Source organism: Seriola dumerili, unplaced genomic scaffold, assembly GCF_002260705.1.
Source record: "Seriola dumerili isolate Sdu_G_001 unplaced genomic scaffold, Sdu_1.0 BDQW01000066.1, whole genome shotgun sequence".
In the NCBI taxonomy this organism is placed as follows: Eukaryota; Metazoa; Chordata; class Actinopteri; order Carangiformes; family Carangidae; genus Seriola; species Seriola dumerili.
The window spans coordinates 2026551-2042445 of record NW_019174321.1 but is presented as its reverse complement, the minus strand read 5'-3'; the positions used below and the strand labels follow the sequence as shown (position 1 = coordinate 2042445).

General features: G+C 43.0%; 1 protein-coding gene across 1 annotated transcript in view; it reads left to right on the top strand.

Moving 5' to 3' along the window:
* pik3c2b (phosphatidylinositol-4-phosphate 3-kinase catalytic subunit type 2 beta) overlaps positions 1-15580 on the top strand; it is a 30349-nt gene extending 14769 nt beyond the window's left edge. The window contains exons 14-32 of the mRNA XM_022742009.1: positions 518-660; positions 1932-2120; positions 2199-2292; positions 3498-3592; positions 3956-4136; positions 4261-4368; positions 5240-5332; positions 5442-5571; positions 6061-6197; positions 6466-6635; positions 6722-6878; positions 7224-7333; positions 7615-7816; positions 8443-8567; positions 8785-8902; positions 9945-10020; positions 11249-11355; positions 11630-11758; positions 11854-15580. Of these exons, the coding sequence (XP_022597730.1) occupies positions 518-660; positions 1932-2120; positions 2199-2292; positions 3498-3592; positions 3956-4136; positions 4261-4368; positions 5240-5332; positions 5442-5571; positions 6061-6197; positions 6466-6635; positions 6722-6878; positions 7224-7333; positions 7615-7816; positions 8443-8567; positions 8785-8902; positions 9945-10020; positions 11249-11355; positions 11630-11758; positions 11854-12045 (2556 nt within the window). The 3' untranslated portion in view covers positions 12046-15580. The remainder of the gene's footprint in view (positions 1-517; positions 661-1931; positions 2121-2198; positions 2293-3497; positions 3593-3955; positions 4137-4260; positions 4369-5239; positions 5333-5441; positions 5572-6060; positions 6198-6465; positions 6636-6721; positions 6879-7223; positions 7334-7614; positions 7817-8442; positions 8568-8784; positions 8903-9944; positions 10021-11248; positions 11356-11629; positions 11759-11853) is intronic.
* The last annotated feature ends 315 nt before the right edge of the window (positions 15581-15895 follow it).

Below are 15895 nucleotides of genomic sequence, written 5' to 3'. Positions count from 1 at the left end.
TTCAGTTCAGCTGTTGAGCTTTGACTCAAACACACACTCAGTGAAGTTGTGTGTAGGTCAGTGTAACACACTCAGATCTGTGGCTCTTTGTTTCAGTGCAGTCGACTGATTCTCTCTCACACACACACACACACACACACACACACACACACACACACACACACACACACAGTACAGGACTGGAACAGCTTGTTCAGATTCTGTTTGGAGCTCCACTTGCTCACAGTTTTAAAGGGCCATGCCACCATTTCAGCTGGTAGTGGATTTCCGGGGCGCCCTCTGCTGGAGCTCAAGGTGAACTACTTCAAACACTGTTGAGATTATAGAGGGTGAAGTCTAAATCAAACAGGTCGTTCAGATATTTAATATTTTCCCCACGTTTGAATGAAAGTTTGAATTAAAATAAAAACTGACGCCTGGAAACACGACTTCATTATTAAAGTTTCACAAGCCAACGTGTCTCAGCGTCCTCCCTCTCACTGGTTTCTCTCTCTCTCTCTGTCTCGTTATATCTCAGGTGGACTTTCCCACCTCGTCGTTCGAGGTTCGCTTCAGTACCCCTCCTCCAGCAGACTTCTGTCCTCAGTACGACTTCTCCAGACTGGACACCATCAGTCAAATCCAGCTGCAGGACGTCCTGCACAAGAAGGCCTTCTTCTGGTCAGAGAAATGCACACGGACACACACACACACACAAATACACTTTATTAATACTGATAGTTTTGTTGATAAACATGAGAAATGGATGAAGACACTGTTGATAAATAAAATAAGCAGATGTGACTGCATCTATTTTTAGGATTATCCACAGCTGCAGTAACAGTAACATGTTTTAATGGAATAAATACTAAATAAAAATACTAATAAAAAGTAGAGAAAAGTCTCAAAAAACTAAAGTAGTCATAATTAATGAAACACACAATTAGATAGATACGATATGTAAATAAACTATGATATATTAATAAGAAAAACATAAATACTTCTCCCAGAATTAAGTTATTAGGTGTCCAAAAAAATAAATACATCTCTATATATTTTAATATATTCTGAGTATGTAATTGAAGGCAGGCTTTTTCAGTGGATACTGATTTATTTCGCTTTATATTTGATTGCTTATTCATTTCTTAAATTGCCAACTAATTAATTTAATATAAGGAGAGATATTTTTCATTTGATATGTGTTTATTATTATTTGTCATCACATTTTATTTAATTAATACATTTCTCTATTAAATTGTCTGTTTTACTCATATAAATCATGGCTCATCCAATCTTCCGTACAGCACCAGTGGACAGATCTCATCATACAACTCAGTTCAAAAAACTGCAACTCAAACCATTTTCAGTCGCATCTTAAAAAGTGTTTAGTAGTGAAACATCTCAGTTTGTAAAAGCAGCAGCCAGTGTCGTTTCTGACTCTTCGCTCACACTAATCAAACCTGTGGCGTGAGGTTACACACAGTCCAGATGGTTTTTCCCTCTGGTTCACTTCTGGGATTTAAAATGTTTTCAACCTGCAGAACATTTTGGTGTCTTCATCCAGAAATCAGAAACAGTCTGAGGATCTGATCCGGGATCAGAGATCGGGTCCAAGTGTGTGAGCCAACAGAAACAGGAGCTGCATAGATTTACCTCCTGTGAGGTCTCTGCTGCAGCAGTTAGCAGGTTTCCAGACCTGCAGTGAGAGCGCTACGGGTCTCTCTGGGTCTCATAAATGTTTGGCCAAACCCAAAAGCTCTGGGCGTGTGAAACATGTATCTCCATTCTGTCCTATCAAACATTTTCCCCTCGTTGAGTGAGATAGCTGCTGTTAGGAGTCCCACACGAACCACATAATATTTAGGAGGCATCTTACATTATCAGAAGAATTTTCATGTTTAATAAAAACCCACTGAAATCCTGTGTAAACTGTGTGTGTTGTATCCGTGCAGGTTGACGACGGAGGATGAGCGCCTGCTGTGGGAGAAGAAGGCCTTCTGTCAGGCTGAGAGTGCAGCGCTGCCTCTGGTTCTGGCCAGCGCCCCCTGCTGGGAGTGGGCCTGTCTGCCCGACATCTACGCCCTGCTGAGACAGTGGGCATGCCTGGGCCACCTGGACGCCCTGGGACTCCTCCACGCCTCGTACGTCCCTGCTCACCGAGACTCACCTGCTCATCTGAAGGTCTGAGCGCCTTAGTGACGTCATCATGTGTGTTGCAGGTTCCCGGACCAGGAGCTGAGAAGGACGGCTGTCCAGTGGATGGACTCCATTTCAGACCCAGAGCTGCTGGACTTCCTGCCTCAGCTGGTCCAGGTAACGTGATGACAGGGTGTGTGAACACCTGCAGCAGGTGTGATGTTTGATGTCGTCGTCTTTGGGGGCAGCACTCATCAGGTTGAAGTAATAATAAGTTCCATTTTTCTGCTTCCTGTTGTATCTGAATACTGCTGTTAAATGACACAGGTGAAGGGCAGACAGGTGTTTACGTGCCTCCCTGTTTCCCGAGCTGCTCCTGTTTAAATTTGCTGTTGATAAAAACTCAGACCTTCCTGTTGTGTACGTCCAGTAACAGAGTCTTGCCGTGGAAAACACTTTCTGTCATTAACATTTTCTGATGAACTTGCTCTTTGCTATTTTTTAAAATCAACACTTCCTGCACAGGTATTTCACATTAAAAGCCTTTCAGTGGCTCAAGAAACATGTTCCCTTCTTTTCCTGACATTATGTGTCATTTCATCCAACCTGTTCTTGTTCTTCCTGACTGTTATTTGTGACTGAGGCACAGTTTGCGTGTGTTCACTAATCTTATTGTATTTGGCAGGAACGACCTGCTGTGCACATTTCTGGTGGCTATTATGTGTCTGTAGCGCCTCCCTGTGGGTCAGAGCTGGAAGTGCAGGAATGACTTGTAACCTGACGAGCTCTGTTGTTTGTATTTAATCTTAGTTCTGTCCATTCTTTCCCACAATTTAACACATATTCCAGTCTACTTACCTCTTTACTAAGATTTACCTCCATGTCCAAAAGTATGTGGACAGTGCTGCCTTCATACGTCAGTATCAGCTCATTTTGAAAATAACTGTTTAGCTGCAGACAGTGAAACTCAACACTTCCCTTTAGGTGTTTCACATTAAGGGCTTTCCAGTGCTTCAAATCCCTTCAATTTCCAGAGAGGCTTTTAGTGTGAAACATCTGTTCAGGAAGTGTAGAGAGTCACATACAGTAACATCATCTTAGCGTCAACTGAAAAAAACAGCTAATTAGAGTCAGTTCATCAGTTAATGAGTTGTTTGTAGCGCAGGTGTGATGTGACTGTGGTGAACTGTGGAAATAAACATTACACTGAGTGTAAACTCCACAGTAACACCACTGGACACAGCTGTTAGCCAATGATTAAACACCTGCAATACATATAAAATATAATTGAACTTTGTGGTTTTGGCTTCTCAGATAGAAACTGACTGGACTCGTAGTGTCTCTGTTTCAGAACTGATCCTGTCTCTGTCTCTGTGTCTCAGGCTCTGAAGTACGAGTGTTATCTGGACAGCTCTCTGGTTCGCTTCCTCCTACGGAGAGCCATCGGGGACGTTCGCATCGCTCACTACCTCTTCTGGTCAGCTACAGTCTGATTTATTGATCACACAGAGTTATCAGATCAGGTCTGGACCTCTGTCCTGCTTCCAGACCTCTTTTGTTTTCTTTCTCCTAGATAAACAACAACATCTGGTGGGATTATCAAACTGAGCATTTTAAATTGCTTAAAGCTCATTGTGCTGTTTATTAACATGCTACCAGTTAATGCTAATCCATCTGTTTCATAAGAGGTTAACTCGTTATGCAGAATTAGCGGACACAGACTGATTGTCTCTGTCTCTGTCTCAGAGGGACAACCTGCAGGGAAGGTTCTGGATCCAGGATCTGGGTTAGTCTGGTTTAGTTAAGTTGAGCCCTGGTTGTGTCTGTCTCCGTCTCTCAGGCTGCTGAAGGACAACCTGCAGGACAGTCAGTTCAGCGCTCGGTATCAGCACCTTCTGGCCGCTCTGCTCTGCTGCGTCGGCCGAGGTCTCCGGGACGAGTTCGACCGTCAGTGCTGGCTCGTCTCCATCCTCGCCAAGGTGGCTCACAAAGTGCGAGATGCCACGCCGTCCAGCAGACAGGTGGGGAGGACACGGACACACCCGGATAATGACATCAAGAGTTACTTAGCCTGGAAAGTTTGACCTTTCTGTGAGCGTCACGGACGTGAGAGACGTGAATCTGGTTTGTGTTTGTGTGTTACAGTCCATCCTCAGAGAGGGTCTGGAGGAGATGAAGCAGTTCTTCTCCATGAACAGCAGCTGTAGACTTCCTCTCAACCCGGCGCTGCTGGTCACAGGAATCAACATCCAGGTACAGGACGAGACAAGAGACGAACAGTGTCCATCTGTCTGTCCATTCATCCTGTGGGTGGCGCTACAGGAAAGTTCATAGGGTCATTAAAGGGTCCGTCCTCTTTAGAGCAGGAAGGAGATCAGGAATCGTATTCCTGAGACATCTGAAGGAGCTCGTAGCTGTCTGATGTCAAAGAAACCGATGTTTGTGTCGGTCCTGACTTTGGGACCGGTCAGGTTCTGGTCTGAAAGTGATTCACAGAGTCTTTCAGCTCTTAAAGCAGCTTCTCAGTCGGAGACCTGCTCACAGTCAGTCAGCTGCTGCAGGGAATCAGGCTCATACATATTGAGATGACAAGGATCCAGTCAGGCCAAGTCCAAAGTTAAGGAATCCACTCCAGACATGTTCAAGACATTGCTTTGAATACTGACGTGTTTCTGATGCTTTTCATCATTTCTTCCTCCCCCCTGCATCAAATCGAGAATCTCTGAAAATGTAAATAGTTTTCTGTTCAGGTTGGAGAGGGAGGGCATGACAAACTGACCTCAGATCAGATTCAGACTGAAGAGATAATTGCTCCCAGGTTTGTTACAGAATCAGAGGAAACTCTTGGTGAGAAACCTGTGGAGCCTCCTGGGACTTTCAGTAAGAGAGATAAGATGCTTTGGTAAAACGACACCTGAACATTTACTGACAGTGGGAGCAGGAGTGGCCTGTTAGGATTAGGATTAGGATAAGTAGTGGGCAGCTCTCAAGTGAGTGGTGAGAGAGAGAACTGAACCTACTCTGATATCTGACGTTCCTCCGTCTTTCAGTCGACACTGAGACAATAAGAGTTAAATTCCTGTGAACTCAGAGCTGAGGTCTCACACTCTTCTGTCTTTCACAGTCATGTTCCTTCTTCAACTCCAACGCTGTCCCTCTCAAACTGTCCTTCCAAAACCTGGACCCTCTGGGAGACCACATCAACGTCATCTTCAAGGTAACATCTGATTTTTTTTTTTTTTTACCTGAATCTGAAGACAAAGGTGATCAGGTCTCCCTCCCACCCGGACCGGCCATATTTAGACTGTGTGTGTGTCTCTGTGCAGTCAGGAGACGACCTGCGGCAGGACATGCTGACTCTGCAGATGATCCGCATCATGAACAAGATCTGGATCCAGGAGGGTCTGGACATGAGGATGGTCATCTTCAAATGCTTCTCCACCGGCAGAGGGCGAGGTGAGGTCACTCCAGGTGTAAACTACAGGAGGACAGGTGTATACAGCAGGAGGACAGGTGTATACTATAGGAGGACAAGTGTATACTATAGGAGGACAGGAGGACAGGTGTATACTTAAGGAGGAAAGGTGCATACTATAGGAGGACAAGTGTAAACTACAGGAGGACAGGTGTAAACTACAGGAGGACAGGTGTTTACAACAAGAGGACAGGTGTATACGACAGGAGGACAGGTGTATACAACAGCAGGACAGGTGTATACAGCAGGAGGACAGGAGGACAGGTGTATACTATAGGAGGACAGGAGGACAGGTGTATACAACAGGAGGACACATGTATACTAGAGGAGGACAGGTGTATACAACAGGAGGACAGGTGTATACAGCAGGAGGACAGGTGTTTACCAAGAAAATTTTTTACCTGTGTTTCACCTGTTCTTGGGTGTCATTGACAGGTGTGATTGACAGGTGTGTTGTTCCCTGTTCTCAGGTATGGTCGAGATGATTCCTCAAGCTGACACTCTGAGGAAGATCCAGGGGGAACACGGAGTCACTGGATCCTTCAAAGACCGTCCACTGGCCGACTGGCTGCTGAAACACAACCCCACTGACGAGCAGTATGACAAGGTAACACACACACCTGGACACACACCTGGACACACACCTGGACACACACCTGTACAGACCCAGTCAGACAGTAAACTGAAACAAAAGGTGATGTGAAAATAATCTTCAAGTTAATCAATAATAATAATCGTTAGTTTCAGCCCTGATATCATGACCGAACTGACCTCTGACCCACCTGACCTGTGACCTCTGACCTCTGCATGTGATGACTGGTTATAAAATCAAACTAACTCCATGTATGTTAGTCTAAACCTCTGTTTGTGTCCAGGCGGTGGAGAACTTCATCTACTCGTGTGCCGGCTGCTGCGTGGCGACCTACATCCTGGGCATCTGCGACCGCCACAACGACAACATCATGCTGAAGACCAGCGGTCACATGTTCCACATCGACTTCGGGAAGTTCCTGGGACACGCGCAGATGTTTGGAAACATCAAACGGTGAGGGAACGGACTGACGTACCCGTGCTGGATCTTTTTTATGTGATAGTCTGGATTAGTTAAACATGTCATGTGACTCCGTGCAGGGACCGCGCCCCCTTCGTCTTCACCTCCGACATGGCGTACGTCATCAACGGAGGAGACAAACCGTCCAGTCGCTTCCACGACTTTGTGGATCTGTGCTGCGAGGCCTACAACCTGATCAGGAAACACACACACTTGTTCCTCAACCTGCTGGGCCTGGTGGGTACAGCACACACACACACACACACACACACACACACACACACACACGCACACACACACACGCACACACGCACACACGCACACACTATTTTCAAACGTCATAAACCAAGAAGAAAAAATATTGAAAAACATGTAAATAATTAATTTCCTGTCGATTGACTAATGGACCAATCATTGTAGCTCTACACTGAAACTGAACTAGGAGCCGTGAGAATCTCCTTTAACACTGTAATCATGTGATCCACTGATAATGTGATGATTATAGCTTCTGTGTGTGTGTGTGTGTGTGTGTGTGTGTGTGTGTGTGTGTGTGTGTGTGTGTGTGTGTGTGTGTGTGTGCAGATGTTGTCCTGTGGGATCCCTGAACTGTCGGACCTGGACGATCTGAAGTACGTCTACGACGCACTGAGACCTCACGAGTCTGAGGCCGACGCCACCATGTACTTCACCAGGTACATTATACGCAGAGAAGTTCAGTTCATTAAAACTGTTTTAATGTCATGGAAACGTCATGGAAACGTCATGGAGACATCATGGAAAAATGTGTATGGACCCTGTATTACACAAACAAAGGAAAATCATCACAAAAACAAACAGGGGACATAAATAACAACAAAAAAATATAGAATCATATATTAAACATCAATAGAAAGAAAAGGGAAATAAAGAAATATAATATGATATAAATCAGCAGATTGGTCCTTTAACCCTCCTCCCTCTCTGGCCTGTGCAGGTTGATCGAGTCCAGTCTGGGCAGCGTCGCCACCAAGCTCAACTTCTTCATCCACAATCTGGCCCAGATGAAGTTCGCCTCGTCGGAGGATCGTCCCATGCTGTCGTTCGCTCCCAGGATTCACACGGTGAAGAGCGACGGCCTCATCAGGAATCTGTACATCTGCAGACACATCCGCACCACCAACCCCAGCAAGGCATACGTGAGTCCAGCCGCAACTGAACTGAGCCCTTCATTGACTCACATTAAAGATGGTGGCAGATTGAAATTAAAAAATGTGAATGTTTGGAAGGTGCGTCTCTCTCCTTATTGCATAAAAATAAAGTCAGAGAAAGACAGAGGCACAAACAGATGAGTCCAGCAGTTTGATGGATCTCTGGTTTTTAACTAATTAAATACAGTTGATTAAGGATTGTCAGTGTCAGTGATAAGAAATAAGGGAAATTGATGAAGTTATCACTCGTCTACAACAAAAAAACTGATCGATCTATCGTAGCGTTCGATGCTGTGTCAGAAAAACTGGAAAAATATCTGTAAATTTAGTCCAAGAAATTCGAAGCTGAGTCTTTATCAGTACAGGAACTCCAAAATAAATATTTTATTACACTCTAATGTCTTTTTAAATTCCATTCACTCTCAGAGAAGATAACAGAGTTTCCATGTGATGTTTAATCAGCTGCATTAAATCCTGAGGAAGAGATTTAATGATACAGTTCAGTTCTCTGGAAGACTCAGGAAAACCAAAACAAAGATGTCAGGAACATGTTTCATATTTCTGTGTGTGTGCGTGTGTGCGTGTGTGTGTGTGTGTGTGTGTGTGTGTTTCAGGCCTTTGTGGTGAAGGTGGAGCGTGAAGGTCAGCAGGAAGTGCAGCTGGTTCAGAGGACGTTTGAAGAGTTTCATGAACTTCACAGTAAAATGAGACTCATCTTCCCCTCATCCAGACTGCCCAGGTACACACACACACACACACACACACACACACACACACACACACACACACACACAAGGTTTATATTATTGTGACATATTTTCTCATTGTTACCAATGATTCAGTTTTTACGAACACGTCACTTTATCTCATCAGGTCACAGACCTTGTCAACACATGATAAGTTGCATGTTGTTATAATGCGAACAACACACGGTCTCCTCTTTGCCCCACCCCCAGCTTCCCGAGCCGTTTTGTGATTGGTCGGTCCCGAGGTGAGGCGACGGCTGATAAGAGGAAAGACGAGCTGAACGGTTACGTCTGGCACCTGATCCACGCCGGCCCGGAAGTGGCCCAGGTCAGTCACAGTCTGACCTCTGACCAATGGAGCGTCTGGTTTCCTGGTTTATTTGTTTTTTCCCGCAGGGCGGATATATAATAATATATAATAATATATAATAATATATAATAAAAGAGGATGACAGCAGGTTAATGTGGCTCCTGCTCCTGTGAGGTTCATATTTTACAGTCAGCAGCACATAAATGTTTTTGTTGTTGTCTTCACATAAAAATCTTTTATCTCCTAAATGTTTTCAAGAGGTTTAAGTTCAGTTTACAGTGACTTTCAGAATAAAAGACAACAGACCAGTGTCTGTTTCCCACAGTCAGTGCCGACGTGTCACTCAAATTTTTTCAACTTTTTCAGTGTTTCATTAGGATTCATTAATAAATTCATGTATTTAAAAATGTAATTAAATAACATAAGGAATGAATTTGCGTTTGTTTAAATGATGCACTCCAGTAATGAAACATATCCTGCTTTTTTATTTATGACTTTCTGGCTTATCTATATCGGAAATAATCTTTCAGTTTAACTCAGTTAAAGGTTTCAGTTTCTTTGTTTGTTTATGAAGCTCAGTGACGCTGAGGACTGATCAGAACACTGTGTTCATGTTCTCAACATCCACTCAAGTTTCATTTTCACACACACACACACACACACACACACACGCACACGCACACGCGCACACACTGTGGGTGTGGATCCTTGCTGCTGTATCAGGTCTGTCCAGGTTTAGAAACTTGGCAGGACGTCAACTCTCCCCCACGCTCTGAAAATGAACATATGTTATTGTATTTTTTTGCATGTATATTTCCATAAACCTGACTAAGTATAACTTCTTTTTTCCCTTGGATGTGTAGCCCTGTTAATGTGTAGATATATTAAGAAAAAGAAACATTAATTTGAGAAAATGTATTTTTCCATAGAAAAACTTTATTACAGCAAGTAATTGTGTAGATGTCAAATTAAAAGTCTCATCTGTCAATGCATCAGGAGTTTCTGATCACACACACGAATATGTGAATAATGTGTGTGTTTATGTGTGTGTTTGTGTTAGTGTGACCTGGTCTACACTTTCTTCCACCCACTGCCCAGAGACGAGAGACCAGGGACAACAGCAAGCAAACCAGCAGGTACACACACACACACACACACACACACACACACACACACACACACACACACACACACACACACACACACGACTGAAAACTGACCAATGAGAGTGGACGTTTAGTTTAATCTTTAATATTTTATATTATTTTCTGTCCATCAATGTAAATGTAGATTTGCCTTAATAACTGGCAGGAGCCTGTATCTTTAAATATATTAAACAGATGTTAAAAAATAAAACAGATGTTATCAGCCTCTCCAGATGTTGCTGTGGTGCAGTTTTGATGTTAAACTGAAAAGAGTTTGAAGAAGAAGAGATTCACCTGTGTTGGTGCTGTTCAGGTGTTTGACTGTGGACAGAGCTCTTTGCTAAAACCAGCTGGACACAGATCAGTTTCACTGTGGACCTGGTGTTCACATCAGTTCTGTAACAGACCGGCTGCCAGTGTAAAGACAGTAACAATAAAAATACTTTCACTTTTCTTTGTGTTATCAGACTGTGAGTCTGTCTAAGTGTGTGTGTGTGTGTGTGTCTCTGTAACTCTGAACACACTGACAGTGGGTGTGACATTAGATTAAATTATTAGATTAGCACTAATAGTGTGTGTGCACCTGATCCTGATTCATGACTGAAAAACTCTGTTAAAGTTCAACTGATCCACCCTTACACCCCCACACACCTGACGACTCAGAGCACACACACACACACACACACACACACACACACACACACACACACACACACACACACGCACACACGCACACACACAAACAGAGTCAGGGTTAAAGTCCAGTGTGTTCCTGTCTGTATCAGATAAACAGTGTTCACTTCAAACACACTGAAGTGAGTTTATACGTCAGTGTGTTCCCACTGAGTCTTTGGTTATACTCATTACACTGGTTTTATGAGGAGGTAATACAAATTATTAGAAGAGGAAACGTCTCTTCTTCTTCTGTGTCTCCTCTCTGTTAATAAGTAACTGTGCAGTAAAGACCGACTCCATGTGTGAACACAGTATCAGAGCTGCAGTCAGGAGCAGGTCTGAGTGCAGGGACCTGGGTCTCATACAGACTCAGGTCAGTTTAACGAAGGACATCAACTGTATGTTTTTAGTTTTATATGTTCGATGACTTTTAATCAGTTTCCAATGTGTTTCTGTGTGTGTTGTGGATGTATTGTGTGTGTACTCTGTGTGTGTGTGTGTGTGTGTGTGTGTGTGTGTGTGTGTGTGTGTGTGTGTGTTGCAGAGATCTCGTGGTCTCCAGCTTCAGGGAAAGAGCTCGGTGAAGTCAAACTGTCCATCTCCTACAAGAACGACAAACTCTTCATCATGGTCATGCACATACGAGGACTGGTCAGTCTGACTCTGACTGTCACGTGATGAGTGTTTATTGAGACGTGTTGGCAGGAGACAATAAACGCATAATTCTGTTTATTATTGATTTAGAACAGTTATTGATTAATCTGATGATTCATTTCCTGTTTGCTGATTTTACTGGAGGCCATCTGAGACTCATGAGTTCTCATACAGATGTTCTGATTGGCTGCTGTGAACCCAGCTGAATGTAGGTAGATTAACTTTCAGACAGACGTGAATACTGACGTGGATGTGTGTGTGGTCTGTGCAGCAGCCCCTGCAGGACGGGACAGACCCAGACCCCTACGTGAAGCTCTACCTCCTCCCCGACCCCCAGAAGACCAGCAAGAGGAAGACCAAGGCAGCACGACGCACCTGTAACCCCACCTACAACGAGATGGTACAAACTGATCCTGTCTGACTCTGATATTCAACTTTATACCAAAGACACTGTTAATATTAAATATTTGTTGACCACACCCCCCATCCCTACAGCTGGTGTACGAGCGGATCCCTCGGGGGGACCTGGACCAGAGGGTGATCCACCTGCGGGTCCTGGGTGACGGGGCTTTCTGGGAGAACACCTTGCTGGGAGAGACCTTCATCCCCCTGAAGAAGCTGGTCCCGGGTCAGCACTGGGTGGACTGGCACCAGCTGGGCGCCGCTGGCTCTGACTCCGCCCACTGATGGACAGGAAACAGGAAGTGGCAGATGTAAAGGAAGAGAAGAAGAGAAGCAGTTGTCCTCACGAGGAGGACAAAGGAAAAAAAGGAAAAATCCTTTCAAAGTAAAAGCCATGTGGCTGATCCTCCCTCTGTGTGGGAGGGAGTTTAAGGTTAAAGGTCACTTCACTGACATCATCACGGTTCATTTCAAGCTGTTTGTTTAGTTTTTAAACACAGGGAGAACTGACTCAATAACATTTTATTAGTAATTTATTGGATTAAAAAAATAATAAGTTAATTATTTTTCTGACACAGTCGGCTCCTAAAACATTTCAAATTCTCCTGATGTCAAGAAACAAACTGCCCAGTGAAGTCACTTCAAAGTTAATGAGTTAAACTAACAAAGTAGTTTTGAATTAAACTTGGCCTCTAATGTCACATGTATATGTGAACTCTAAGCAGAACTTTCACTTTTACACTTTTTAACTTGAAAACACACAGTCACAGTTAGTTTTAAGACTTTTAAAGACATTTGAAGAATAAATTAAAAAAGGAAATGTCTTAATTTAAATGAAGAACTCTGTATGGACTCACTGCAGGCAGACAGACTGTCTGCGTCCCAGGCTTCATGAGATCAGAGGATGAAGGAAGCCGTCCGGTCTTCACATCGTCTGTCCCCCTGACATGATTTACCTATGAAGTGATTTCAGTGGCTCAGAGTGGCGTCCAGTTTGGATTCTGTTTATTTCTCTCTGTCTGCACATGTTGCTCAGATGTGAATGAAGTCGTAGATGTGGCAGGTGAAATCATCAGAAGCTCTAGAAGAAAAACAGATAAGTTAAAAATGACATGCTGGGAAACGCACGCTGGTCATGGATGAAGGTGGAGAAGGTGTTTATCTGCAGGGACGATGACGAACAAACAGCACATTAATGTTCAGAAGCTGGTTCACGTTTTACACGATTTCAAATAAATGAAAAAGTAAATGAAAAAGAAACTTTTTTTTTTTTTTTTTGAAGATGAATGAAATTCTGCATCATACGAGAGAAACCCCATTTTTGGTCAGTTGAGTCATTTCCCTTAAGGAATTCCAGTGACATTTTTTCCTGCAGCTTTTTGTGTCCCAAGAATAAAAAGTTGAGTCAGTCAGAGACGGAGCAAACACACAAAGTCTTGGTTGTGATTTCAGCACAAAGTATCAGAGAAGATGAATTTTACCTTTTTGTGTTTGTGTACATACAGAGTTTTAGCTTAAATGTTGCTAACAGGAAGTCGTGTTCATATCGAGTGGAGTGGATCCGACCGGTCTTCTGGTTGGTTGTTGCAGGATATTTTTTTATAGTGTGGATGTGGATTTGATTTTGAAGCTTTGAGGTGGATCTGTTCTGCATGAGAGCTTCGTAATGTCTGAGGGATAGATCCTGACAGGGGGACATGTTGTTCTGTTTGCCTTTAAGCTCGTCCCGCTCTGGTTTTTTTCCTCTCAGATCTCAATAATCTGCTCGGCCCCTCCGGCTGCTTGTTTCTACATTTTATTCCTTCTCTGCCTGTGATTTTGTACTTTTTGGGAAAGTTTTGTGGCCATTTTTAAACTGCCTCTCTGGGTTTTTAATGATCCAGGCTGCAGTGAATATTGAAGGGGAGCCAATTTATTTTCTGCAGGTTGTTTTTTGCGCTGTAGACGAGACAAACTGAGGGGACGAACCTGCAGGAAACAAACTCCACTGATCTGCTCTGTTCACCACTCTTCTCCAAATGTTAATGTCAACAATTCAGTCGAACTGGTTTCCTGAGATATTTTCAAGGACTTTGTCTTTACCTTTGACCCTAATGCTCCTAATTATCTGTTTGCTGCAGCTGAGGCTCAGCGCTTTGGTTTAAACCCATATTGAGAATATCAGGGCTGTAGCCATCTGATGCTGGGGGTGGTTGACTGACAGGCAGGCTGTCAGCTAACATGGTACGGTACTGACTGAATCAAGTGACAGCCCTGTATGTCCTTCAAACACTGATGCAACATCCAGAGCGTGTGTGAGGTGAATCTTAGAGGCGGTGTGATCACATGAAGTCAAAGAAAATGCAGAAAGATGTGACTAAAGATCAGTCAGACAAACACACAGAAACACCAACACACACACACACACACACACACACACACACACAGTTGCTGCGTATGTGGCTAACAAGCTTCCAGAGAGTCTGCACAGGAGGCGTTTCAGTGCAGTCCACATCTGTCAGAACAGATACACTTTCATTGATCCAGCTGTCTGCACAGGCTCTGCAGCACACACACAAACACAACCTGAAATGTATTTTCACTCTTTGAGGCTATTTTCTTCCATTTCCTGTGCGTAAGTACAGCGATTGTTTGTTGGATCCTGTGAAAACACAGGTGACCTACACTCAGTACTGTACCTGAACACACCCTGACACAGATGACTGCAGCTGTTTCTCAGTTTCTCAGATGTACAGGCCTTTGTATGATGATTAATTCTAACAACCCCTGAACGTTTCGTAGTTTTGTCCATAAGAGTGAAATAGTGTATATATTATACATTATATATTAGAGAAAACTGACCCTGGATCTGCCATGAATGATTCAGTCACATCCCTGCTCCTCTCACCAATCACAGCCTCTGATAAACTCTGTTTATAGCCAAAAATATTCACCTGTAAGCTGTGTGCTTACATGCTGGGGTGCTCAGTGTGTCCAGTAGTCTGTATAATAAATACTAACCTGCAGTCGGAGCCCAACCTGTGGGTGTAACATTACTGTGAACCACAGCTCAGACCCTCAAACAACCGAAAACTCAGTGTTTGGTGCTCGGCAGGCTGGATTTTAATGTACAATTGTGTGCCTTGTACAATAGCTTGGTTTTTGGCGTCTGGTAACAGGCTGCCTGTTCTACCTGTGTCACAGTGACAGTCACAGTGTTACAGCTAACATTTGTACAGTCACCATGTTGGCTGTTTAGGAGAATACCACTTTTGACTAAATATAGGTTACACAAATAAAAAGTAACACCAAGGATATACAGTATATACAGATATTTTAAAAAATGAATTTTAATTTCAGTTCAATGTTAATATTCAAAAGGATGCATTCAAATCAAGACCACACCCCAAACCTCTAAACTAACTCAGAAAAGTGGATTTAGTCTTTAAAAATCTGTTTAAACTCTTTTTTTAAAAACTGCAGTTTATGAAATAGAATTCAGTAAAAACTTGAATTGATGAGACTGAGCTTCCCGAAACGTTAAAACACATTTATCTATGTGATGGAAAAGAGTGGTGTGCAGCAAAGTTCGTGAGTTTGAGTCCTGACCCCTGAGACTGCAGGGAGAGAATGTAAGTTCAAAATGAACTGGATCTTTATTTGTACTGGACATACTGAAGTTAATGAAAATGTGATTGGATTTCCCACTGCAGCATAGTCGGAGACACCGTTCTGATTTAGTTTCAAACATAGAAAGAAGCTGTTATTAATGTGTAACTTTAATTTTGGAACATGTTTTGTATTATTTGCACTAAAAAATAAACTTGAATCGAAAAAAGTATATTGAGCTTCCTCTGAAACATGTTTTCTTTCATTCCTCTGTTTTCTGTTCTTTTCTTACTTTTCTTTGTCTTTGTCTTGTCTCACATGCTTATTGTTTTTTCTCCTGTCTTTTTCTTCCTCTGCCTTCAATGCTTTTTGCCTGTTCTGCAGGGTTAACATAATCATGTTAGTTAAAAAAAATACATTTACATACTTTTTTTTTTTTAAGAATAAAGTATCTGTGCTCAGATGATTTTTTTTTAATGTCAAGAATTGATTTTTTAAGATGAACTTTAAAGTCGGTGGGAGGAGACATCCTACAAGATCACAACTG